This window comes from Microcaecilia unicolor, chromosome 11 (genome assembly GCF_901765095.1).
Source record: "Microcaecilia unicolor chromosome 11, aMicUni1.1, whole genome shotgun sequence".
In the NCBI taxonomy this organism is placed as follows: Eukaryota; Metazoa; Chordata; class Amphibia; order Gymnophiona; family Siphonopidae; genus Microcaecilia; species Microcaecilia unicolor.
In genome coordinates this window covers 40859259-40885795 of record NC_044041.1, presented here as the reverse complement: position 1 = coordinate 40885795, position 26537 = coordinate 40859259, and the positions used below count along the sequence as shown (strand labels likewise).

At 44.2% G+C, this 26537-nt stretch overlaps 2 protein-coding genes across 3 annotated transcripts in view; both read right to left on the bottom strand.

Annotated features, from left to right (window-relative positions):
• DNAH10 (dynein axonemal heavy chain 10) overlaps window positions 1-3092 on the bottom strand; it is a 327414-nt gene extending 324322 nt beyond the window's left edge. The window contains exon 1 of the mRNA XM_030218355.1: window positions 2843-3092. Coding sequence (XP_030074215.1) covers window positions 2843-3092 — 250 coding nt within the window. The remainder of the gene's footprint in view (window positions 1-2842) is intronic.
• Window positions 3093-7079: 3987 nt separating this feature from the next.
• The window catches only part of ATP6V0A2 (ATPase H+ transporting V0 subunit a2), an 83448-nt gene continuing 63990 nt past the window's right edge, over window positions 7080-26537 (bottom strand). Inside the window, exons 15-20 of one of the 2 annotated variants that reach the window (XM_030217665.1) lie at window positions 25302-25515; window positions 24926-25048; window positions 24261-24380; window positions 23718-23835; window positions 22058-22229; window positions 7080-8315 (exon numbers count right to left, since the gene is read on the bottom strand). In XM_030217665.1, coding sequence (XP_030073525.1) covers window positions 8213-8315; window positions 22058-22229; window positions 23718-23835; window positions 24261-24380; window positions 24926-25048; window positions 25302-25515 — 850 coding nt within the window. In that variant the 3' untranslated portion in view covers window positions 7080-8212. Of the gene's footprint in view, window positions 8316-22057; window positions 22230-23717; window positions 23836-24260; window positions 24381-24925; window positions 25049-25301; window positions 25516-26537 lie in introns of those variants that run through there. The other variant, XR_003943730.1, reaches the window with a different exon arrangement.

Below are 26537 nucleotides of genomic sequence, written 5' to 3'. Positions count from 1 at the left end.
CAGTTGCATTATCCCACTCAGCCTGTCGGTCAGGGTATTGTTTGTGCTTGCCAGATAAGTGGCTCGAAGGAACATGCCATGTTGGCGAGTCCAATGCCACATCTGAATGGCCTCCTGACACAGAGGGCGTGATCTGGTGCCCCCCTGCTTGTTGGTGTAATACATTGCAACCTGATTGTCTGTCTGGATTAGAATTATTTGGTGAGATAGCCGATCTCTGAGAGCCTTTAGAGCGTTCCAAATTGCTCAAAGCTCCATGAGGTTGATCTGAAGATTCGTTTCTTGGGCGGACCAAGCACTTTGAGTGTGAAGCCCATCTACATGCAAGACAAGATTGTCTGCTCTTGTCTCCGGGAGGTAGGCTCGAATCCTCTGTGTATCGAGTAGGGCTCCTCTTAACTCCAACTGCTGAACAGGGTGGTAGTTTAAAATGACCCTTAGTACCTCAAGCACCTGAATAGTCATCCGCATGGACTCCTGAGCACCGTCCTCTGAGGTGCTCTTCACCTGCCAGTCGTTGAGATACGGGAACACATGGACTCCTGTCTGTGTAGCAATGCTGCAACTACCGCTAGACATTTGGTGAAGACCCTGGGAGCTGATGCGAGGCCAAAAGCCAATAAGAAAGTGATGTGTTCCCAGCCAAAATCTAAGATACTTCCAGTGGGCTGGAAGTTTCTGGATGTAAGTATATGCATCCTTTAAGTCCAGCGAGCATAGCCAATCATTTCTGTGAATCATTTGGAGAAGGGTGCCCAGTAAGTTTTTCACTTACTGCACAGACATTTCTTTTCCTTAAAAAGACAGCCTTTTACCCGCTGCAGTAAAAGGGGGCCTCAGCGTACATCAAAAACATGTGCTGACGCTAGCGTAGGCCCCTTTTACCGCAGCTTAGTAAAAGGGCCCCTTAGTGCTTGCTAACCCCAATAATTGTCAGCGACTAACCAACTAATTAGTTTACACACATAGATCTGAAATCCGCGCCCAAATGTGGATATCCAGGAGTAAAAGCTTGGACGGGAGTAATAGTAGGTAGCGATGACAAGTGGTTAGCAAGAATTCCAGAACTTTGGCTTTGTGTAGGGGAAGGAGGAAACTGACTTTTGCACAATCAAGAGAGGAGGCAGTTGATCATATTATCCTATAGCTTTCATCAATCTCTTTTTGGCTCATTGGGTTATTTGGTTGCGAAGTTATTTATTTATTTATTTTTATTTGTTTGTTACATTTGTATCCCACATTTTCCCACCTATTTGCAGGCTCAATGTTATCAAGTTGGGCTGCTGTTGAGTTAGTTTATCACATGTCAGGTTATTTTAGCACAGGGTTCCATTTTATGCAATGAGACTCTGTGCTAAAATAATTAGACTTGTGATAAAATAACCCTGCTTAACAGTAGCCCACATGGATTCCTATGAGAAAATGGAGGCCTGGCATATCAACAAACAATACTTGCTGGCATTGTGAAAAAGAGCAATGATCTTTGTCCTATATCTTATACTATATGATTGCACAGATTTTAAATATTGTTTTTATAAGATATGAAAATTTGTTACAGAAATTCTTCCTGTAAATATCGAACCCAAGTTGAATGTTATTTTTCTTAGATCTCTGCACCCAAAAGCTTCTTAATCAGTCTCAAGCTGTTTAATATACTAATTTCCATTTCTTTACAATATATTTTTAAGTAACTGGAAGAATCATGCATCATAATGTAACCTTTAGGTGGAACACAGTTTGTACAGTAGTATGAGACTAATTCTGCTGGAAAACATGCAAGGTATGCAAAAACTCTTAATATATGGAGTGGAGGAAGTGGCCTAGTGGTTAGGGTGGTGGACTTTGGTCCCGAGGAACTGAGTTTGATTCCCACTTCAGGCACAGGCAGCTCCTTGGGACTCTGGGCAAGTCACTTAACCCTCCATTGCCACATTGAGCCTGCCATGAGTGGGAAAGCACAGGGTACAAATGTAACAAAACTTATAGAAGAATAACATAGTAAGACATTTAGATGCTGTAGTTGTATTGAATACTTGCCAATTCATATTGGCCTCTCATTTTATAATTTTGATATTTTTCAATATATTAGTGTTTCATTTGTTTTTGTTATTAATATTGGAAAATCTTATAATTCTTATTTTGTTTTATTAATAACTAGTAAACAAAGGCCCGTTTCTGAGCGCAATGAAACGGGCGCTAGCAAGGGTTTCATGACTGCATGGCTCGTCGCTGTTTTACCTGGTTCGTGGCGTGCACCGCTGCTGTTTCCGTTGTAGCTCTGTGTGGGTGGCGGTTTTCGTGCCCCGCCCTCGACATCATCGCACTTTGACGCGAGGGCGGAGCAGAGCTACAGTATGGAAATCCGGAGTTTGTGGCCTGAGTAGATCGTTGGAGGTGAGAATCTGCTCCGCCCTCAACGTCATAACGTTTGACGCAAGGGCGGGGCCCAGACACTGTGATTTTCGTGGCTTCAGAGCTTCGAACATACGAACCTTGGCTTCAGTGACGTCAGCAGACAATAGAACGTTGAGGGTGAGTTTTATATATATAGATAACAAATATTGAACTATTTAAAAAAAGGGAGGCAGTTTCCATTTCCCAATTGCTTTTATCAGCATAATGCACAGATCCATCTAAGGTTGCCAACTGGATCCAGCTTCATTTGGAAACGCAGATCCAGTTCTGGGTTTACCCCATTGCATGCAGGGGCTTGTAGTTCTGATTTCCCAATTGCAATCCCTAATAAATAATGCAAGACTGCAAGTCCCTTGCACGCAGTGACGATACATCCAGGACTGGATCTAGCAGTTTGCACCTTCAGAGCTGGTACACATACTCTCACCTACTGCTACTTCCACCTCCACCTCTTCCTCTATAAGGCGTTTAAAGAAAATTAGGGCGGAGTAGCCTTCCTCCTCCGAGCACTCGTTGAGGAACTGCAGGATCAGCCGCTCGGGCTGCCCGTCATCCTTGTTCAACAATTCCATGAAACAAGAGGGGTCGTAGATGCTGTAGGCGGCGTATACCCGATCCCGGATCCACTCCAGGCGGAGGTCATAGAGCGCTGTAGAGGATTCTGCCTCCCTCGCCATTTTCCTCTCGCAAGCACCGGCAGAGACAGATGTACGTCACTATAGCAACCGCGTCCTTTGGAGAGAGGAGGTGCGGGGCGGAATGGGTGGAGCCAGGCTTCGCGTGAATGGGGAAGTCGAGCGTGCGCCTGTTCTAACCAAGGAAGACGTTTGATTAGGCTGGTTTGTGAAAGTCATGTGGATTCGGAGACGTGTCTAGTGCACTGGTGACTTCTAACTGCAATTATGTCAAAAATCGAAGTCATAAAAATAGAAAAAAAAACTAAGGCGGTGAAGATTTAGTACTAAAAGGAGTTGAATAGTTGACATCTGAGCTCGGTACAGCCGTTCTTGGCGCCTATGACAAATGAATAAAGATGTGCTGAACATTTAGAAAACAACGGAGAACTGGCAGCGTTATTGGCTTTGTTTCCCATCCAATATGACCCGAAAACATCCAAAAATTCCTTTATTTAGCACAAACCAAACAAACGAATAAAACAGCAAGTTAAACAAGTGGTTTCTAAAGACCACACTTCACACTAACTCTACAATCCAGAGCAGAAATCGTATTTTTTAATGACAGCGGCCACCTAACATAAAGCTATACTATCGGTCCCAGACCCACCAATCAGAGCATACATCTTGTTTGCAATTACTCAGACCCAGGGGATTTGATCTTCAGATCACTTAATTGCTGAAAAATAAATCCTGCCACGCAGGGACGTAGCCAGACCTCGGCTGGAGAGGGGTCCAGAGCCCGAGGTGGGGGGGGGGGCACATTTTAGACCACCCCCCCCCCCCCCACCGCAAGGTACCTTTGCTGGCGGGGGTCCCCAACCCCCGCCAGCTCTAGTCTTCAGCGCCGGTCTCCGGCGCATTTGCTGATCTGTGCTGTGAGTCCTGACGTCCTGCATGGGTTTCACTTAAAGGAACGTACTGGACGTCAGGACTCACAGCACAGATCAGCGAACGCGCTGGAGACCGGCGCTGAAGAAGACTAAGGCTGGCAGGGGGTTGAGGACCCCTCTCCAGCAAAAGTACCTTGCGGTGGCGGCAGGGGAGGGTCAGCAGAGGGGTCGAAAGTAGAGGGGGCCAGGACAAAATCTGTGGGGCCCCTGGCTGCACATTAGCACCGCAGGAGTCCTTCACGCCCACCCAGGGCAAGACTAGATGGTCATCTAGGGCATCTGACAACTTCCCCCCCCCCCCCCCCCCCAAAAGAACTATAAAAAAAAAGGGCAATTTTCAAATAGCCCATTTATTGGATAAATGACTTTTGGAAATTGCTTTCATTATTTGTGATTGTGTGATGTAAACACAAACAACAAAGTTTAATACTTAAAAGCATGATGTTTTAGGGGGCAGATTAGGGGCCTGAAAGTTAATTGGGGGTGGGTGGGAGGATAAGGCTGAAGGTTCATCTATGGTGCCTTATACCCTTGCACTTTCTCTCTTAATTGGTGAGACATTGTACAGTATGTGTGCACTCAGTGCAAAGAGCTTCCAGTTCTCAGAGAACAAATCTAATTTCTCTGGAGGCTAGAGCAGCAAACTTGGAGGAGCTGAAGCAGAGACGTATATAGAAGAGATCTACAGGACAGACATCCCACCTCCAGTTTAGAAACGTCTCTGCTGCCTCGAAGCAGGGAGGTCACCTGAAAGGAGAGCATTATCTGAAAAGGCAAGAAATAATCCTATAGCCAGGACCTGCCCTCTAGGGAATGTAATATCTTCTCACACAAAATGTGTCACCAGGGGCTTCTGCCCAGGAGGAGGGAAGAGTTAGGGTAGTTGTTTTAGTTGGAGATTTGATCATTAGGCACATAGATATAGCTGGGTGGTTGGTGGGATAAGGATCATTGGTTACTTGCCTGCCTGGTGATAAGGTGGTGGATCTCACACATCACCAAGGTTTGACACAGTTCTGGAGAGCCAGCTGTTTTGGTATAGGCAAGACCAGGAGGGAGGTTCTGGAGGCCAAATTTAGAAGAAAGTTAAAATCCAAAACATCCAGAGTATTTCAAAAATGCTCTCATTGCACATGCAGAACCCAAGAGCCAGGCAGAGCTCTGGAGCCTCGATGCATAGGCGAGACAATGGTGCAGGGAAGAGGAATTTAGATTTGTTAGAACTGAGCAACATTCTAAAGCAGGGGGAGCCTAATCCAACAAAACGGGCTCCACTTTAACCGTGTTGGAATCAGACTGCTATCACTAACGTTTAAAAAGGAGATAGTACAGCTTTTACACTAGAAGCTGGGGAAAAGCCAACAATTGCTCAGGAGCACAACACTCAGAGTAAGGTATCTTTGAAGGTTACTAACAGGGAAGTTAGGGTATCCTGATAGAGAGGTTGCAATAAAGGCAAAAGTAAACCATATGACTTTTAGGGACAGCAGGCAGATTAAAGATACCAGGGTAGAAATTATATCACAATGGTAGGGTGGTGATATATATTCAAGAGGGCATTCAGTCAAAACAGAATAAATATTCTGCAGGAAAGACATTGCAATGTGGAATTTTTATGAATAGAAATTCCATGTGTGAAGGGAAAGAGAATAGTAGTGAGGATATACATCCATCCACCTGGCCAGAATTCATTTCTGTACCGAAACTGCTCTCAGAATCCTTATCAACTTCCTCGTTATTAGTCAACTTAACTATTACCATGTTCTACTGAATGAGATATGAGCTACAGCCATTAGAATATTGCAAAGAGTTCAACTAGCAGTAAGGTTAGGGACAGGCCCACTTCTGAATGGTATGTTGTAAGGGAGCTACTGGAAACTTATTCATAAACTCTCCATAATATTTCCCTATTAATCCTTTAAGAACCTTCTTGTGGCCAATATTATGCAGTCAGGTGTTATCCGTACTTGTGGATAACAATCCACAAGGGATTGTACATAATGCCTAAGCTGACTATATTGGTATTTAATATTTCTGTCCATTAATCCATATTTACTTTGCAATGTCTCAAACATATAAACTAAGATACTCCTTTCCGTCCCCAGTCATAACCCATGCCCTGCATACCAAGGGAGAAATCCCCATCGCCCAGCAACAGTAAGTAGGGGGAGTAAGCTTCTCCTACTAACCTACAAATGCACTCGATCTGCAGCCCCTCCTTACCTCTCTACCCTCATCTCCCCTTACGTTCCTACTCGTAACCTCCGCTCTCTAGACAAATCCCTCCTTTCAGTACCCTTCTCCATCACCGCCAACTCCAGGCTCCGCCCTTTCTGCCTCGCCTCACCTCAAGCTAATCAACCTTTTTTTTTGGGGGGGGGGGGGGGGGGGGGGGAGTTCCTTATAAGATTTTTAAAATATTGGGTTTACATTTCCCATCTGTCCCACAACTCGATTATTCTGTATCACCCAGAAGCCTTCTAAAATGCATTATATGTTTCTTCCTGCATTGAAAGTTGTTCTGGTGCAATGAAGAAACCACTCTCCACCTAATGTCACACAATGGCTCAATCTATTATATGTTATAATGGTACAGGAACATTGCACGATGGGCTGGACCCAACCATACAGATGGAAGAAATTCCAGATGATATGGGAACCGGTGTGGGCTGCAATGTCGAATAGAGTGTGTAGCTGGATTTTTAACGGTTAACTCTATGCTATGTCAGAGATTCATTGCCTGTGACTCTCTCAGGGGGATAAAGTATGTAAATGTCCCAGATTTGGTTAAGGAACCCACTAAATCCAGGCTTACTGGACTAATATTTAGGGTGGGGAGAATATACAAAATAACTTATATAAAAAGTATATTTGATAATTCAGCACTGTCTACAATCTTATGAGTTCCCATTATATTTGGATAAAATGTAAACGAATGCCAAGTTATCAATAAACATATTAAAAAAAAAAACCAGGATTTAAGGTACTATTCATGGATACATAGATGTCCCCAAGGTTAGTGATACCTCATAGACTACTTAAAAAATTTCACCTTAAATGATGCAAGACAAGCAGATGAAAAGGAATAAGGGCAATTAGTCTTTATTTTAAAAAATATCTGAAAGGGGGAAAAAAATCATTTCAAGGCTCTTACTGCATTATTTACATTTAGATATAAAAATAGATACAAAAAAGACCCATTTCAAACAATATTTAGTCCAGTATTAAAATATCAGTTCCTTAACATGACATGTTGGTCATTTATCTAAGATTATTCTGAATCTTTTATTCAAATTTAGAGCCCTTTTACTAAACTACATTAAGCACAAACACGTGGTTTACTGTGTGGTAACTGCTAGCGCAAAGCCACGTTAAAGGGTTTTGCGGGAATTTAGCAGTTAAGTGCTTTTTGTGTCAGGAGGTGTGGCACTGGTGTACAGTAGGCATGGAAAATGTTTGGCAAATAACACGCTGCACTTACTGCATGCTAACATGGACTTAATGCGGGACCATTTACCACCTCCTAAACAGGAGGTTTAGGAGCAGGTACTACGCATTCTTGTGAATGGTAAAGCACAACCTGCAATGGAAAATACTGGGGGGTGCCCCGCATAGGTGCCACATTAAATTTGCAGCTACTGTGTGGTAAAGCCCCAAATTAAGCTGCATTAACTGCAAATTTTACTGCGGTATGGTAAAAGGGCCCCTTAGGAGTGTCAAAGGACAGAAAAGAAAACCTGTTGCAAAAGGAGAATATCAGTCTCATGGTAAAGATGTCACAAAGATGCAAAGAACTCTTTAAGGAGTCACACAATGGCTTTACCACTTATCCTCAGAGATGAAAAGTATATTTGAAAACAATTAAGATTTCAAGTTGAGATGTCACAGCTTTTGAAAATAACTTAAAAAGGATACCCTGTTTGCTGGAAAGAATTCATTTACCAATTCTCAAAATAGGCAAAAATAAATAATTTTATTTCTAATCCCAACATATTGATCCATTAGTTTTGCGCACAAGAACTTTTCTGTGCTGTGTGTGGAAAAGAGAATTAAGGGGTATAAAAATATATAATTGTTTTTAATGGAGATGCATACTACAAAATTATCTGGCTGCATTATAACAATGCATGAGAAACAGACCCTTGATGCCACACACTACATCAGTAAGACCTTGTCACATGATTCAACTTCATACAGTGCTGAAGAATTAATGTTCTTAGAGCAGCCAGGTCATACAATGTCATCCTCATCAATATATAGAGACATGTGTCTGAAGGAGAAAGGTGTAAATTTGTATCCTGCACCGGTGTAAAATTTGTTCTGAAATTCCACCCTAATGACAAAAGGAAAAACGTAGGATTAGTAGAAGCCATAAAACCCTAATAAATGTCATATACTTTACATATGCTCTTTATTAAGCTACTCGGGGTATCCATTTAACATGAAAATACATATTTTATCTCAGTTTCAGATGTCGGTATTTTGGCTTTTTTTTTTTAATGTTTATAAATCTTTTTATTGAATACAAGCAATGCAATAAAACAAAACAATTTCAAAAGTTTTGGCTTTTTTTTTTTTTTAAATCATCTCCTTTGTTTCTCTTGGGATTCCTCTAAAAAAGGAATTCATCCTACCAGTGGCGTAGGAAGGGGGGGAGGGGCGGTCCACCCCGGGTGTCAGCTCAGGGGGGGGGGTGCTCCCTGCCAGCTCCCCCCCCCCCAGATGCAGCACAATGACACCCCCCCCCAACCAGTGCCTACCCTCCTCAGCTCCCTCCAGCTCCCGCACCCTACCTTTAAAGAAATTTCGGAAGCCCTGGAGAGGCGAGGCGCAGTGCCTCGCGCCTGCATGTAAAAGAAGCGTGGATCGTCATCGGGCCTTCCCTCACGCTGTCTGTCCCGCCCTCCGCTGATGCAACTTCCTATTTCCGCAAGGGCGGGACAGACAGCGTGAGGGAAGGCCCGATGACGATCCACGCTTCTTTTACATGCAGGCGCGAGGCGCTGCGCCTCTCCACGTCTTCCGAAATTTCTTTAAAGGTAGGGTGCAGGAGCTGGTTGGAGGGAGCTGAGGAGGGTAGGCACTGGGTCGAGGGGGGGGGTGTTGATGCGCCGAGGGGGGGTGTCATCGTGCTGCACCCGGGGGGAGTGCAACAGCGAACCACCCCAGGTGGCAGCCCTCCTTGCTACGCCACCGCATCCTACCCCATTCAGCACAGTGTTTATAGGGTGAAGGGCAGAGCAAAGGAGAAATTAGGTCTTACCTGATAATTTTATTTCCATTAGTCATTCCCAGTATTTCAGAACCTGTGGGATTGTTGTGGCCATCAACCAGCAGATAGATATAGAGAACTGAAAACTGAGCTGAGACATATCTCTCTTAGTATTCACTCCAGCTCCTCAATATTTACGTAGAAAACCAGTAAAGAGAAACTCAGAATAAACACAACAACCTTAAACAACTAACCTAACACTAACCAGACAAGCAAGTATGTGTGGATCTCTCTCTATCTTTGGACAACTTGTAGAGAACAAGAGATATGGAGAAAGCACCATGCAAGGTGACAGACATTCTTTGACCCATTGCTTTGCACCAACTAAACATCTCAGAAACCTCAGGCGGGCCTCTGGAATAGAGGGATGGAGAGAAAATTATCAGGTAAGACCTAATTTCTCTTTCCATTATGTAGCTTCCCACTATTCCAAAACCTGTGGGATTTTCAAAAGCAATCCCTAGAATAAATGGTATCCTGGCGCTGACATCCTAAGGACCAAAGCCCCAAAACTGGCTTCCAAGCTCTCTGCAACATCCACCCTGTAATGCTTGGCACAGGTATGCAGAATCAACCACGTCACTGCCTTGCAAATATCCACTGGAGACAGTAAGGTAGTCTCAGCCCAGGATGTTGCTGTACACCTTGTAGAATGAGCCCACAAAGATTGAGGAACCTGCTTCCCCGCAAGAAAATAAGCTGACGCAATAGTCTCCTTCAGCCATTTGTGGGCTTGGAAGCCATGAGGCCAATCTTCTGTTTACTAGAAAGCACAGTCTGTCCACTTTGCAAAAGTCATTTGTGACTTCCAGATATCTAATGAGGACTCTACGCACATTGAAAAGCTTGAAGGAAAAATACTGAGTCTCTTTGTCCTCTCTGAAAAGGGATGGAAGCTCCACAGATTGATCGAGATGAAATGCTGATGCCACTTTTGGATGAAAGGCAGGAACCGTGTGCAGAGAGACCCCTGCTTCCGAAAAGAGAAGAAAGGGATCCTGACAAGAGAGCTTGAAGCTCCAAAACCCTATGTGCCGATGCAACATGAACCAAGAATACGGTCTTTGGCATAAAATCTTTCAAGGAGGCCTTATGGAGTGGCTCAAAAAAAAGGCTTCTGAAGTGCCTGAAATATTAAATTAAGGTTCCACTCTGGACAAGATGTACAAAAGGGAGGCCACAAGAGGCTCCCCAGAAGAATCAAACGAAATATGGGTGAGCCGCAAGAGACGTTTTCTGTAGTCAGTCCCTCACACAGGCCAAAGCTGCAACCTGAACTTTTAGAGATCCCAACACCAATCCTTTCTGAAGACCTGCTTGGAGAAATGCTAGGATATACACATTCGGAGCAGAGAAGGGATAAAGCCTGCACTCAGAACACCAGATCTCGAACGTCCTCCACACCCTCCCGGGTCCAAGGAATGCCTGCTGAGAAAGTCCGCCTCACATTCAAGGACCCAGTGACATGAGCTGCCAAAAAGCAGAGAAGATTTTTCTGTGCCCAACTGAGAGAGGCTGCCTCCACCACCATCGGACAGCTACAGGATCCACCTTGCTTGTTGATATAAGCTACCACCATCACATTGGTGGAGAAAACTCGGACTAGGGTTCTCCACCAGAAAGGGAGCAAAGTCATGTAAGGCATTCTGCACAGCCCTGAGCTCCAAGTGATTTATCAAACACTGAAACTCCTGTTCTGTCCAGGTGCCCTATGCCAGATAAACTTATAATGAGCTCCCCAACCCAAATTGCTGGCATCCGTTGTCACCACCTCCCATTGTGTTACTGACTGCAAAAGACAGACAACATTGTCCATCACCACCACACTATGGTTTATTTATTTGCAATACCACACAAAATTGGCAAGTGGAACAAGAAAGTGTACAATTTAAAATTACAGAAGTTTTGAAAAAGGAAAGAGGAACTACAATTCAATTTATAGGAGAGAAATTTATTTTTTTGCATAGTCTAGAATAGGAAAAACAGCAGATAAATGGAAGGGGAAAAAATTTTTTTTCACAAGAGCAAAACATGCTACTAGGGGGACTCAGAGACACCATGTTTAAACCACATCACACTAGACGCCAAAGGCTTGAGAGAACATCCATGTTTTAATAAACATTTTGAATTTGGGTAAAGATAGCTCACTGCAAATGAAAGGAGGAGTACTATTTCAGGTAAACAGAGCCAGGAAAAAGAAAGCACAATGCCTGGTTTGTTCATGTTGCGCAAACTCAGACGGTGGCTATTTAAGGAGAGTAAGATCTGAGTGGGAATGTAAGTGATGGTTGGGGCCAAAAGACAGGACGGAGTACTAAGGAACAAGGCTTTGAAAGTTAGAAGATCTTATAGCACATTCTAAAGGAGACGGGAAGCCAGTGGTGAGACATAAGAGGTGATACTCTTGTCAAATATTTTGGCGTGATAAAGCAGGCAAATTGCCATATTACCTAAATTACCTAAATCTGTGAAAACTATTCATGATCATCTGAACCTCAGAAAATCTCTTAAGACCAGCTTATTTGGAAAGGCTTACCGTAATGGACCCGTCTTAAATCCATAATTCCTGGAATACAACTAACTTATGGACCTGATGGACTCTATTACCCTTCCCCTCTTTTCCCTCGTACCTTGTAATTACTATCCTTCCTATTCACCTTACTATAGTTCATTTGTTTGTTTACCGGATTGGCGATTGCCTTCACGGACTGATGTTAGCCACATTGAGCCTGCCAACGGGTGGGAAAATGTGGGGTATAAATGTTATAAATAAATAAATAAATATTCTGAACTGATTGGAACTAACCTGAGGAATCTCTGCAAAAATAGGACAACGTACAAATAAGTCAGTCATCAAGATGGGTGAACTCTGATTCCATAGCACTGATGCAAGGCCACCACCAGCACCATAACCTTGGTAAACGTTGCTGGAGCTGTGGCAAGACCCAAGGGCAAAGGCCTAAGTACATAAGTGTTGCCATACGGGACAGACTGAAGATCCATCAAGCCCAGCATCCTGCTTCGAACAGTGGCCAATCCAGGTTACAAGTAACTGGGAAGATCCCAAAACAGTATAATACATTTTATGCTTCTTATCCTAGAAATAAGAAGTGGATTTTCCCCAAATCCATGTTAATAATGGCTTATGGAATTTTCTTTTAGGAAGCTATCCAAACCTTTTTTAAACACCACTAAGCTAACTGCGTGCCCCCCTACTCCTTGTATTTGTGGAAAGAGTAAACAAGCGATTCATGTCTACCCATTCCACTCCATTCATTATTTTATAGACCTCTATATCTCCCTTCAGCCATCTTTTCACCAAGCTGAAGAGCCCTAGCAGCTTTAGCCTTTCCTCATTGGGAAGTCATGCCATCCCCTTTATCATGTTCGTCACCCTTCTCTGTACCTTTTCTAATTCCACTACATCTTTTTTGAGATGCAGTGACCAGAATTACACTCAGAGGGGCATAATCAAACAGGGCGCCCAAGTTTTCTTGAGGGCGTCCTCACGAAGGGGTGGGGAAACCCGTATTATCAAAACAAGATGGACGTCCATCTTTCGTTTCGATAATACGGTCAGGTACGCCCAAATCTCAACATTTATGTTGACCTTTGAGACGGTCGACATAAATGTTGAGATGGTTGAACTTACAGATGGTTGTCCCCGGTTTTCAGCGATAATGGAAACCAAGGACGCCCATCTCAAAAACGACCAAATCCAACTCATTTGGTCATGGGAGGAGCCAGCATTCGTAGTGCACTGGTCCCCCTGACATGCCAGGACACCAACTGGGCACCCTAGGGGGGCACTGCAGTGGACTGATGCACTAACTGAACGGAAAAAGCCCTTCCCTTACCAATCCAGAAAGGAATGGGCATGCATGAAGGAAATTGCATGCAAATGAACTGTTAGCTCATTTGCACATGATTTCCTTCCTAAGGAGGGGAAGCCAGTGCAGAGCAGCCAAGCATTATGCGTGGCTGCTCTGCGCATGTCAAAGACGGCTTCATACATGCAGACAAGCTGCGTGTATAATAGCAGTCTACAACCTTAGAAAAATACAAGTCCAGGTGAAAACGTCCAAGTGCTCGTCAGGGACATCTTTTTTGTTTTTAAGAGTATGGGTGAAGGACGTCCTTCGCTATGCCTCCGTCCCTGCGATGGCAGTTGAGGACGTCCAAAATGTGGATGTTTCTGTGAGAAGGACGTCCATGCCTCGATGTTTCTGTGAGAAGGACGTCCATGCCTTTGCTATGCCTCTGACACCCCCTTTATTTATTTGGATTTTGGATCACAAGTAGCAGCAGTGGGATTTCAACCGGCCATCTCTGGATTGCAAGACTGGTGCTCTAACCACTAGGCCACTCCTCCCCTCCATTCCCTTGAAATTTGGCCATCCCGGGGGGGGGGGGGGGGGGAGCAGTTCAGGACATCCAAAATGTTTGAAAGGACATCCACGCCTTTGCTATGCCTCCGCTGACACACACATACCTCTTCCCCCACCCCCACCCCCCAGGATCTGTATACTGCTGCGATGGACCTGAGTATGACATTTCAGGCTGGCAAAAAAAGTTTTTAAAGTTGTTTTTTTCGGGGTGGGAGGTGGTTAGTGACCACTGGGGGAGTCAGGGGAGGTTATCCCCGATTCCCTCCGGTGGTCATCTGGTCAGTTCGGGCACCTTTTTGAGGCTTAGTTGTAAGAAAAAAATGGACCAAGTCGCCCAAGTGCTTGTCAGGGACGCCCTTCTTTTTTCCATTATCGCTCGAGGACGCCCATCTGTTAGGCACACCCCAGTCCCGCCTTCACTATGCCTCCGACACGCCCCCAGGAACTTTGATCATCCCATGACAGGAAGCAGTTGGGGACTCCCAAAATCAGTTTTCGATTATGCCAATTTGGGCGACCCTGAGAGAAGGACGCCCATCTTCCGATTTGTGTCGAAAGATGGGAAAGGGAAGGGAAAGGGAAATGGGACTTGATATACCGCCTTTCTGAGGTTTTTGCAACTACATTCAAAGCGGTTTACATATATTCAGGTACTTATTTTGTACCAGGGGCAATGGAGGAATAAGTGACTAACCCAGAGTCACATGGATCTGCAGTGGGAATCGAACTCAGTTCCCCAGGATCAAAGTCCACTGCACTAACCACTAGGCTACTGGGCACCCTTCTCTTTCGAAAATAAGCCTGACAGTATTCAACGTGACGGCCCAGCATATGGGTATACGTAAGTGCGCCACCTTGAGATTGAGAGCAGTGAGAAATTCTCCCATTTGAACCAGGGCTAGGAATGCTCTTTGTGTTTTCACGCGAAAGCGGGACACTCAGAGGTAGCAGTTTAGATCTTTAAGATCTAAGACTGGACAAAAGGGGCCTTCCTTCCTTGGGACAATGAAGAAGCCGGAATATCTGCCTTGTTCCTGTTCGGTCTGGGGAACTGGAACAATGGCCTGGAGCACCAGCAAGGAATCTACAGTGGCCTGAACCGTGACTGCCTTTATTCCGTTTCAACATGGAGACTGCAAAAAGAGAGGCGCAACCCCAAGTGGGAGAACTCCAACTTGTAACCTTCTGGAAGAATATCCAGAACCCACTGGTCTGACACGATATTGGACCATCCTTACGAAACTCCTGAAGATGTCCTTCCACCAGAGGAAGAGAAGAATAAACCAGCTTTGCATCACTGCTATGCTCTGGAAGCACTGGGCGCTCTAGCTGACCGAGAGGAGGATTTCCTTTCTACACAAGATTGGTGTGCCTAAAAGAGGGACCTCTGACCATACTGCTGACAACCAGGCCGGTACTGTCTGCTGTCTCAAAATCGAGAGCCCCCTGAAGACAGATGACCAGAGGCTTTTGGCTTATCCTTCAGCCACTGCTGTGGTTTAGTTTTCCCCAGTTCTTTCACCAAGTTACTGAGATCTTCTCCAAATAAATACTTGCCCAGAAAGGGCAGTTTAACTAAATGTGACTGACAATTCATCTGCTGTCTAATGCCACAATCAGAGTAGTTGACACACTGTGACAGCCAAAGACATAAAAAGCTTCTGCCAAGTAGGCCAGCCCTGCTTCCAACTGGGCATTTTGGCGCTTGTCTTATGTGCTCTGCAAGCACTAGGCGCTCTAGCTGACCGAGAGAAGGATTTCCTTTCTACACAAGATTGGTGTGCCTAAAAGAGGGACCTCTGACCATGTTGCTGACAACCAGGCCGGTACTGTCTGCTGTCTCAAAATCGAAACACACTGTGACAGCCAAAGATATAAAAAGCTTCTGCCAAGTAGGCCAGCCCTGCTTCCAGCTGGGCATTTTGGCACCTGTCTTTTATGTGCTCTGGAAGCACTGGGCGCTCTAGCTGACCGAGAGAAGGATTTCCTTTCTACGCAAGACTGGTGTGCCTAAAAGCAGGACCTCTGACCATATTGCTGACAACCAGGCTGGTACTGTCTGCTGTCTCAAAATCGAGAGCCCCCTGAAGACAGATAACCAGAGGCTTTTGGCTTATCCTTCAGCCACTGCTGTGGTTTAGTTTTCCCCAGTTCTTTCACCAAGTTACTTAGATCTTCTCCAAATAAATGCTTGCCCAGTCGTGACTGACAATGCATCAGCTGCCTAATTTCACAATCAGAGTTGCTGACACACCGCGATAGCCAAAGACATAAAAAGCTTTTGCCAAGTAGGCCAGCCCTGCTTCCAGCTGGGCATTTTGGCACCTGTCTTATGTTGTAGACTGCTGATGCCACTTCAGGCATACTCTTGCCACAAACGAGCTGCACACTTATCTCCTGAAGGCCCAAAGAGGCCACTTCAAAAGCTTGTTTCAGCAAGCCTTCTAGCTTCCTATCCTGTAGGACTTTTAGGGCAATGATGTTCTTAGTCACCGTCATAACAAGGGAGTCAACCCTAGGAAGCTGCAATTTATCTTTCATCTCCGGAACTAACAGAGACGAGTCATGGCTTTTCCCACTCTCAGCCCCACATCCAGTGAGAACCATTCTGCTGTAATCAGGTCCTGAATGTCTGGATGCATCTGGAAGGCCTTAGAAGGACCTCTAAGTCCCCTCATGATCATAAGTACGACGAAGATGGAACTCCTGATGCCGAAGAAGATGGCTCCTCAATGGAAAACACTGCCAGTGCCTCAGAAATAAGAGTACAGAGCTCCTCTTTATGAAATAACCTCGGTACTTTCAAATCATCTCCCTCTTCTAATGGCTCCTTCAATGATGGCTCCTCTGAATAGACTGAGACCACATCAGATAAGGAGGAAGAAGCAGAGATGGCCTCATCTGCCCACTCTTGCAGGTCTAAATAAGATCTCTTAGGAGCTGGAGGGGCAGTGAAGTGAGAAACTGAAACAGACTGTCTATGCTTCAATAAATAGGCATGGTGATAGAACAATATAAACTCCAGAGAAAACAAAGACCCCAATTCAGCTGAAGGCTCTGTCGAGCTCTTAGGCTGTAAAGTGGCGGTTGTGCTCTGCGTGTGATCAGACAGAGGCTGCTCCTCACTGCCATTTGGCCCCAACAAAATGGCACCAGTTCCCCAAACTCTCCTGCAAGAAACTGCGCACTGGCCCTGCCAAAGAGCCCGAAGTCCCCGGCATGTTTGGATGCTGATGCTGCCAAACATTTCCTCTGCGGGAATGGGATTCCTGGCTTGCACACACTGCAATGCCACAATACCAGCCAGCACGTCCCACAGCGGCAGTATCACAACTGCCTCCACAGAATTCACCATTCACCCAACTGGCACAAACACAGCACAACTTGGTCCCAAGCAGTGAATCAGGTTCCGTTCCCTGCACCAAGTAGAACTTGCAGCCTTACAAGCAGTTCCGAGTCAAACTATAGTCGGACTTACTACTTCCAGCTACACCCCCCAAAATCACAGTTTCCAGAAGTCTTACCCCAGATGAGAAAGGATCAGGACTGATACTCTATCCCACACTCTCCAGTACACCTCTTTCCTTCCTTTTTTTTTTTTAAGGTTGTTGTGCTGGAAAAATTGAGCTCCATAGGAAACAGGGGAGAGGTGAAGGGAAGGAAGTAAATTCATGGGGCACCAGAGACAGGGGATCTGAAGACCTCCAGATATGACTCTGCAGACTCAAAACAACCTGCAAAAGTCAGCTGAGGACCAGTTTACTAAATGCCCCAGGAGCAAATCACTCAGAACCAGAGGTTGAAAAGCATGTAAATTCACCTGCTGGAGATAGAACATACTGAGCAGCTGGAGTGGATGCCAAGAGAGAGATGTCTCAGCTCAGTTTCAGTTCTCTATCTCTACCTGCTGGTTGATGGACACAACTATCTCACAGGTTCTGGAATAGTGGGAAGCTATGTAATGGAAATCAAGTTTTAATAAACAATATTTCCCGGCTACTGGCTCATAAATTAAAGAGGAGGAAGGTCTGGAACCCCATACTGATAATCAAAGATTCCCTGAGAGTGGAGCACAGGGATTCCCGACAAATTCTTAAGGTATTCACTCAATTTTATGACACTTTAAATGCCCGAGGCCCCAGCAGATGAGGGTGCAATAGATGATTATTTGAGCTGCGTGGATTTGCCTCACTTGACACCTGTGGAGGCAGATATACTGTCGGCGCCCATTAAGAAAGATGAGACCCTACAGGGTATTAAAGCACAACCTCTGGGTAAAGCGCTGGATCTGGATGGGTTCACCAACCTCTTCTACAAATGTTTTCTTGGGCTGCTGGTGAAATCTTTAACGCATATGTTCAATAGCCTACAGGATGGAGATAAGTTTCCCCACTCGTGGAGGTTGGCTAGAATAACCTGGATCTTGAAACTGGTAAGGGCCCTTTGATTGGGTGTCGTGGCCTTTCCTTCTTCACACTCTTACTCCTGGGGGAGTCTCTGGGCACTTCCTCTCTTGGTGAAAACTATTTATACTAAATCCCTGTCCAGTATTCAAATCAATAGAGCCTATGGGGACAGCTTTAAGCTGGCTAGAGGCACTAGACAGGGATGTGTTTTCTCTCCTCTTTTATTTGCCCTAGCTATGGAGCCCTTTGCCTCAATGATTATGGAAACTGAGCTGACATTCAGGGTGTTCCTAGTGGGGGCTTTGTGAACAAGATATTATTTGAAGATGATGTGCTTCTAACCCTGGGTTACCCGAGAGTCCCTTCCAGGAGTGGTTGAGCCCTTGGAGACATATGATCATGTCTCGGGGTTCAAGCTTAATTATGACAAGTCTGAAATATGTTTATTTGGTAATATACCACCACTTCTAGCTAAAAGGTCATAGCGGTTCATAAAATCAATAAAATAATAAAATCAAATAAAAGGAACACCAAAGTCAACAAGACGAACTCAAACATCCAAGAACACCTTACAGCAGTAAAACTGAAACACTGCCAAGAAGGCCAATCAGCAGTTGTTACCTTGCCAGAGAAAAACTAAAAACCAAAGTGAAAAAGTGGGTATTTAGAAGGGACTTGAAACGTGGAAATGAGAGTTCTGAACGGAGCATGGGGGTGGAGATCATTTCACAGTTTATGGACCAGGAAGTAAAAAGCCGGGTGACAGGTAGTTTCATAATGTGCCTGTTTAGGGGAAGGAAGGACAAGGCGATGGGAGTCAAGAGTTGGTGAGGCCCCACCTGGAGTATTGTGTTCAGTTTTGGAGGCCGTATCTTGTTAAGGATGTAAAAAGAATTGAAGCGGTGCAAAGAAAAGCTACGAGAATGGTATGGGATTTGCGTTACAAGACGTATGAGGAGAGATTTGCTGAACTAAACATGTATACTCTGGAGGAAAGGAGAAACAGGGGTGTTATGAAACAGACGTTCAAATATTTGAAAGGTATTAATCCGCAAACGAACCTTTTCCGGAGATGGGAAGGTGGTAGAACGAGAGGACATGAAATGAGATTGAAGGGGGGCAGACTCAAGAAAAATGTCAGGAAGTATTTTTTCACGGAGAGAGTAGTGGATGCTTGGAATGCCCTCCCGCGGGAGGTGGTGGAAATGAAAACAGTAACGGAATTCAAACATGCGTGGGATAAGCATAAAGGAATCCTGTGCCAAAGGAATGGATCCTCAGGAGCTTAGTCAGGATCGGGAGGCGGGGCTGGTGGTTGGGAGGCGGGGATAGTGCTGGACAGACTTGTACGGTCTGTGCCAGGGCCGGTGGTGGGCAGCGGGACTGGTGGTTGGGAGGCGGGGATAGTGCTGGACAGACTTGTACGGTCTGTGCCGGAGCCGGGGTTGGGAGGCGGGGCTGGTGGTTGGGAGGTGGGGATGGTGTTGGGCAGACTTATACGGTCTGTGCCCTGAAGAGCACAGGTACAAATCAAAGTAGGGTATACACAAAAAGCAGCAAATATGAGTTATCTTGTTGGGCAGACTGGATGGACCGTGCAGGTCTTTTTCTGCCGTCATCTACTATGTTACTATGTAAGAGAACAGACAGCGCTACTGGGGGTGTACGGAATGATGAGTGAGGAAAGACAGAATGGAGAACCGGAATTAAGGGCTTTATGTGTAATGCATACAATTTTGAACCATGGATGATGAAATTTTACAAGTAACCAATGAAGAGAGGATAAAAGCGGACTAACAGACTCATAACTGAGGGCCTTACAGAGGAAGAAAACAGCTGTGTTCTGGAAGGTCTGTAAATGGTGAAGTTAGGAAACAGGAAGACCAGCATAAACCACACTGCAATAGTCTAAGTGCAATATGACAAATGCATTAAGGTATGTAACAGAGAAATCCCGAAATGTAGCAATAGACCAGATATGACAGAGACAAAAAATCATGCAGAACCAAGGAAACTTGGGAATGGAAGGAAAGGGCAGAATTCAAGACAACTCCAAGACAGAGAAAAGAACTGAGAGGGGGAATTGAGCAGTCAAAAAGAAGGGACTAAATATTTCCCTAGATCTAGATGGTGTCTCTTGGATACGATCGCACTATTCATTCCAATGGGCTCCCAAATCCCTAAAATATCTGGGTGTTTACCTCGCAGCCAGCTGGGGAGCTTTATATGAGGCAAACTATCCCTCCCCCATTTTGCATTCGCGCTGGGCAGGGTACATGCTATCAAGATGATGGTGTTGCCTAAACTATTGTATTTATTTGTAGCACTCCCAATAGTGTTGCCAGATAACTTTTTCCGATCTTTGCACGGGAGAATATTTCAATATAAATGGAAACACAAACCTCCCAGGGTGAGCAGACTGACCATGTTTCAGCTTAGGGGTCGGGATGGGTGGGAGGATGGCAGTTCCTAATTTTCATCAATATTATGTAGCAGCTCAGTTAAAATATCTGGTGGCTTGGCAGCAGGATACACATAAAAGCTGAGTCCGTATGGAGCAACATGCCCTTTGCCCCTTGCACATGTTCCCTGGCTCCCTTTGTCAGACATATGTGCCTTGATTAGGTGGTGAAATCCCTATTTGGCCTTGACAATGGGAGTCTGGTTATGGACCAGGAGGCGCTTCTTTCTGGGGCGAGCATACTTTCAGGCCACCCCTATTGTGGTGGCAGAGGGATTTCTTCTGGGACATAGCAATCCTATGTTCTGTGGGTGGGCAGCCAAGGGGTTGACACATTGGGACATTTAGTGGAGGATGGGGTGCTGCTGCCTTTTTCAGAGCTAGAAGAAGAATAGGGGTTGACCAGCAAGATGCTTTCCACTTTTGCCAAATACCTGATTTCTTCCATAACAAAAAGCGGAGAAAGGCAATGAACGGCAGTAGTGGCCGGGGCTGCATTTCTTGCTTCTATAGAGCTCTGGTTCAGCAGGAGGCCCCTCCAATTAAATATTTACATATTGGGAGACTGCTCTTGGGACTGGTTATACTATGCAAGAGTGGGAGCAGATCTTTAAACGGTTATTAAAGGTATTAGTAGCAAGTAATATGGTGGAAAATGGGTATAAAATGTTGTATATATGGTACCTTACTCTGGATCGTTGACATGCTATTTACCCCACCATCTCAGATCTCTGCTGGCGTGGCTGCGGGGTCAGAGGGACACTTCTCCATATATGGTGGACCTGTCCACTAGCCCGCAGCTATTGGACCATGGTGTTTGAATTATTAAGGGAGATCATAGAGATCTACCTGCCGTTTCTTGTGTAGAAAGAGGGTTCTGGGGGTCAGTGACATTGTTTCTTGATGATGTGTTTAGCTTGCAGACAGTTGTATAATCTTGTTGCATTCCTTTTGGTGGGGAGGGGGGATAGAGTTTGAGCATCTTGTGCTGTGCTAAGTTGTTCTTTTGCCTTATGCCAAAGATTGATGGTATGACTTTTGTTGGTATTTTCATGTGCGATTGTTCTTTGTTCTCATCTATGTATTGCTCTGTTTTCTGCAAACGTTTCTAATAAAAACTAAAAATGGAAAAGAAAACCCCAACAATATTGCCTCTCTCTTTTTCTGCAGCACTCAATAGCACTCATTTGATGCAGATACTAAAGTAGTCATGTGGATGCCACCAAAGAACACCTATGAAAACCTGAGTCTGCTCATGTTAGATTTTCTCTAAAATGTGCAGGCATTCTTATGCAATCATCTTCATATTAAGAAAAGAAAATAAACCTCCTATAATTTAATGTAAAGCAAAAATTTACTATTTAAAGTTCTTTCTGCAAATTGTAGATATAACATCTGAATATTATCAAGAATCAAGAACACACTAATTACAAGTCTTCAATCAACCATCTACAGATTTCATCAGCACTGTTAGGAGGAAATTATAAGAAAATAAATTAAGAGGCTTCTAGAGCCTGGATAAAAGTACTACTTAAAAACCCCATTTACCAGTGCAGTCGGAGTGCGTGTAGGAAAGCAGAAAGTCCTTCCATCACCAAAAGAATGAAAACGGTTAAAACAAAAAATAAACTCAGAACTGGAATCAGCAACATGATCCCATATGTTGTGTCCACACGAAGACCAATTCTCAAGACCATTTCCCATAAAACTTCTGAGAGCTCTAGAAAAGAAGAGAGAGTCAACATTGATAAAATGGCTCTATAAACTTCATCTCATTTTAAAATATGGCTTGTTTAGTTGTCATTACACATGCTGTGCAACTGTCTTGTTGTTTAAATCAGGGCTTCTTCTACAGAAAAAAAAAAAGAAAATGACAGGATATAATAATTTTAGAAAAGGATCCTTGGGATACTAGAATTGTTGTGCCCCAACACCCAGGACTGGAAGCACAGAGGAGTAAATGGGAAACAGAAAAAAAAAATCTGTGCACTATCGACAATCTATAAAAAAGCTGCCTGGAGCTCTAGTCCACCACTGTGTAAGATTTAAAGTTCTGAGTCTGCCATCATGCCCATATTTCACTCTTATCCATACAGACATGTACTTCACTGCACAGCACAATACAATCTGTTTGCTTGTAAAACCCCTCAGTAAAGAAATTGTCTTCTTAAAAGTGCTTGTTCTGCAGCAAATATCAGTACATTCCATCCAGTATAGAGAGACCAGATGAAACGGGTTCATGGCTTTGACTGGGAGCAACTTGACCAACACTTGTAATATTCTGCCTCTTAATTTCTTTGGGAATTTTTTTGGAGTCTAGTCCCACTTACTATCTCTTTAAATTTACAGTATTTAAAAAGAAAAAGACTTTAAATTTAGAACATTTAGTATCTCTTTAAAAGTGGCAGTGCCTTCTTTCCCAAGTATAAGGATCGGGCTTAGTGCAAGGAGAGAGAACTACATCAACCCACTTCTTCTAAAGCAATCGCATTAAATAATGATGTGTGTGTAATTGGGAGCTAAAAAAATGACCAGAATGCTCCTTCTGTCTCCCACTTCTTCCTTCTCAGACTATACAAATGCCAAGTCCTTGGCCAAAACATTTGAGGGATATTAACAGGAGCTAAAAGAGAAAAGACAGAAAGACTAGAAACCCAGTCTCAGCTGCACTGCTTACTGTTCAAACAAGACCAAGATACAAAATGCGATCCCAGTAGTTCTCCTCTTCCCTTAACATACTAAAGAACATCTTCCCCCTCACAGAAAAAAAAAACTATATTTGCCACAAGAAACATAAAAGCTGTAAAATCTTTAGCAGTTGCCACTTAGCTTCTGTGGAATTCTGTCTAATATAACTTGAGGGCGGGAGGAGGCAATAGATCCTGCCTTGATGGAAGAAATGGTAGAGTTCACTTCTTGGGCTCCTTCTAGTTCTTTCCACAATTCTATGGTATTAATGCTGCTCTGGGAATTCAGAAAAAGGAGTGTAGTGGCTAGGACTTAGAGCAGGGGGCTGAGAACCAGGGAAGCCAGGTACAAATCCCACTGATCTTGGACAAGTCATTTAACCCTCTATTGCCTCAGGTACAAACTTAATTTAGAAGCCCTTCAAGGACAGGAAAATAGTTACTATGCCTAAATGTAACTCATCTTGAGCTTCTACAGAGGACAATATTAATGACATCTGTTAAAATTCAGAAAGTCTTACGTGCATGAGCAAGACTCAGTGCCCAGAGTCGCAGGTATGAAGCCGTATTTGAGATACACCCCAGGCAATACTCAATGCTGTGGATAGTCTGATGAATAAAGACATCTCCAAAATCAAACTAAAAAGAATAGAGAATGAGGAAGCATTAGATTAGTTACTTCTTGTTCTTTGTTCACTCTTATGTACTTTCATTCTAAAGTGGGGGCCTAGGTGCCTGAAATTGAGGAAGCACAAGGCTGAGGATTTACCTAGGGTACCTATACCCTTGCATTGGCCTTAACTACCTCCTGTGCCTTGCCAGTGTCCTCCCCCCCTCCCCCCAGTCAACATGTACTTGAGAGTGTGTGAGTCCGCCATCCATATCTTACCAGGTTCTGCATGACTCCCAAGGGACCTGCCAACCCTCTACCTGATGGTAGGAGCATGGGTGATGGGCTCCCCTAAACTTAGAGGGAACAGTGCCACCGTCAATTTACATCAACCCCTGCAATTAATCCTGTGCTGCTGGTATTTCCTTGTATTCTAACGACAGAGTCTTCTCACCTGTTCTTTTGTCTTCTTCCTGTGTTCCTCATGTTCTGCACGGACTTCCGCCTCTAAATCATGGGATCCCAGCAGAGAAATCTCTTCTTCACTCCCTCTCCGAACCAAAGTGTAACCTTTCTATACAAAAACAAAAATTCTGTTAATTGTTGTGTTCTCACACCTCAACCCCACAAAACAAACAACAACAAAAAAACACACACACACAAACCTCTCCCTGTCTATTTTCAAGAGCACACTAAAATTTCACTTTTCTTTCTGTCCCATCAGCCCAATCCAGATGCATGGGTTTGTTCCGCTACCAGCAGATGGCAACAGAGAACAACTAGATAGATGTCAATACTCTGTATGGGTACCCATCTAGTCTACAGCTCTCCAGTATTCTCTTAGCAGGAAAACCATGCTGCTGGGAGATGAAAAGAAAGAGTAAGGACCTTGGAAGTAGCAGTTTTCTGGATCTTCCTCTGTCAAATCAGGCATTGAAGGAGACTTGTGGACTGGAACTGGTTCTTACCCTTACTCTTCCCACCACTGTATTCTCTTACACTACTGTCTACCACCCAGAATTGATGGTTTTGTAAAATACTTTAGATAGGGACGTCAAATAAATGAAGCAGTCACCCAAGAATGATGGCGCTTGCCCATGTTAAAATTTCAGTACATACCCTGTTGCGGAATCCAATGTTTTGGCTGCCACGGTTGAGCCAATAAAGATACAGCGGTTTTCCAAAAAACAGCACAGGCACAGACAGAAAAATGAGGACCAGCAAAAACAACTGGAACACATGCTGTCAAGAAGGCAAACAAAAAGGGAAGGGTTTTACAATTCTACAAAAACACACATAATTTAGCGGCTTCCTACTCAGTAATACCATTAGGTACAAGGTGCCTTACTCACATCTTCACAATTTTTATATGCAACTTAATTTGACTATTTTGCTTTGTCTAGTGTTATCATTAAAGCTGACTGGTTCCTCATAGCCAATGCTATTCAAGTGAATGTAATTCTGTCGGTTTCTCTTGGATAATGCTATTACCAACCTGTCCTTTATAAAGAGGTGTTTCACTTATTTCTTTGGGGGAGAGAAACATGTTAATGAAGTGGATCAGGATACTAGGAGCTGATCTGGAGTTTTCTACAGAAAAGGCCATCCATTTATAGAAAATCATGAAGACCAGGTATCCGAACATAGCCAGCAGGAAGGTCAGCTCCGGAAGAAACACTAAGTAGATGTTCATTTTATTCTTGAAGTGTCTAAATACAAAACAAAACCACAAGTCTTAAGAAAACATGGTAGAAGTAGATAAGGTCCGTCTAGTCTGGTCAATGTAATTCCTGGTTCTGTGCCACAAATCCCAGTTGATCTCTGGCTTTAGCCCTCATTTATTCACAATTAAGGATATTCTGTGCTCAAGCTTTCCTGAATTCTGTCACTGATTTTATGCCCATGACCTCCCCTGGGGGGCTATTCCATGTATCCGGGTCTTGTTCTAGAACAGGCTTGTCCAAGTTCAGTCTTCAAGGGCCACAAAGGCCAGATCTTCAGGATATCCCTAATGAATATGCATGACAGAAATGTGCATACAATGAAGGTAGCGGGCATACCTATTCTAAAGAATTTATTTTTCTGGCAAAGGTTTGCATCTTTTATCTATCTTATTTATTTATCTGGGTTTTGCTCACACATTTTCAGTAGTAGCTCAAGGTGAGTTACATTCAGGTACACTGGATATTTCTCTGTCCCAGGAGGGCTCACAATCTAAGTTTGTACCTGAGGCAATGGAGGGTTAAGTGACTTGCCCAAGATCACAAGGAGCAGCAGCGGGATTTGAACCAGCCACCTCTGGATTGCAAGACCAGTGTTCTAACTACTAGGCCATTCCTCCACTGTTAGATCTTTGAGGTATCCAAATGTTTATCATAGCCCACTCTTTCCTTACTTCTAAGTTTACATATTTAGGTCCACGAGTCTCTTTTCATATGGCTTTTGGTGAAAACCCTGTACTATTTGTGGCAGCCTCTCTCTGGACTACATACAACCTATCCTTTCGGAGATACAGCTTCAAGTATGAACACAAAGTCTCGACATTATCACCTCCTTTTTATTCTGGATATGCCTCTCCAGATGCAACCTAGCACCCTTCAGGTTCTGGCCTCTGCATTATCAAATTTTTTTCACTATCCTTATTGTCTGTCCCCTGGCTAGTGCACATCAATATCTTGCTTGCATCGTATACTGCCCCCTCAGATTTCTGCACCCAAAATGCACAAGACTG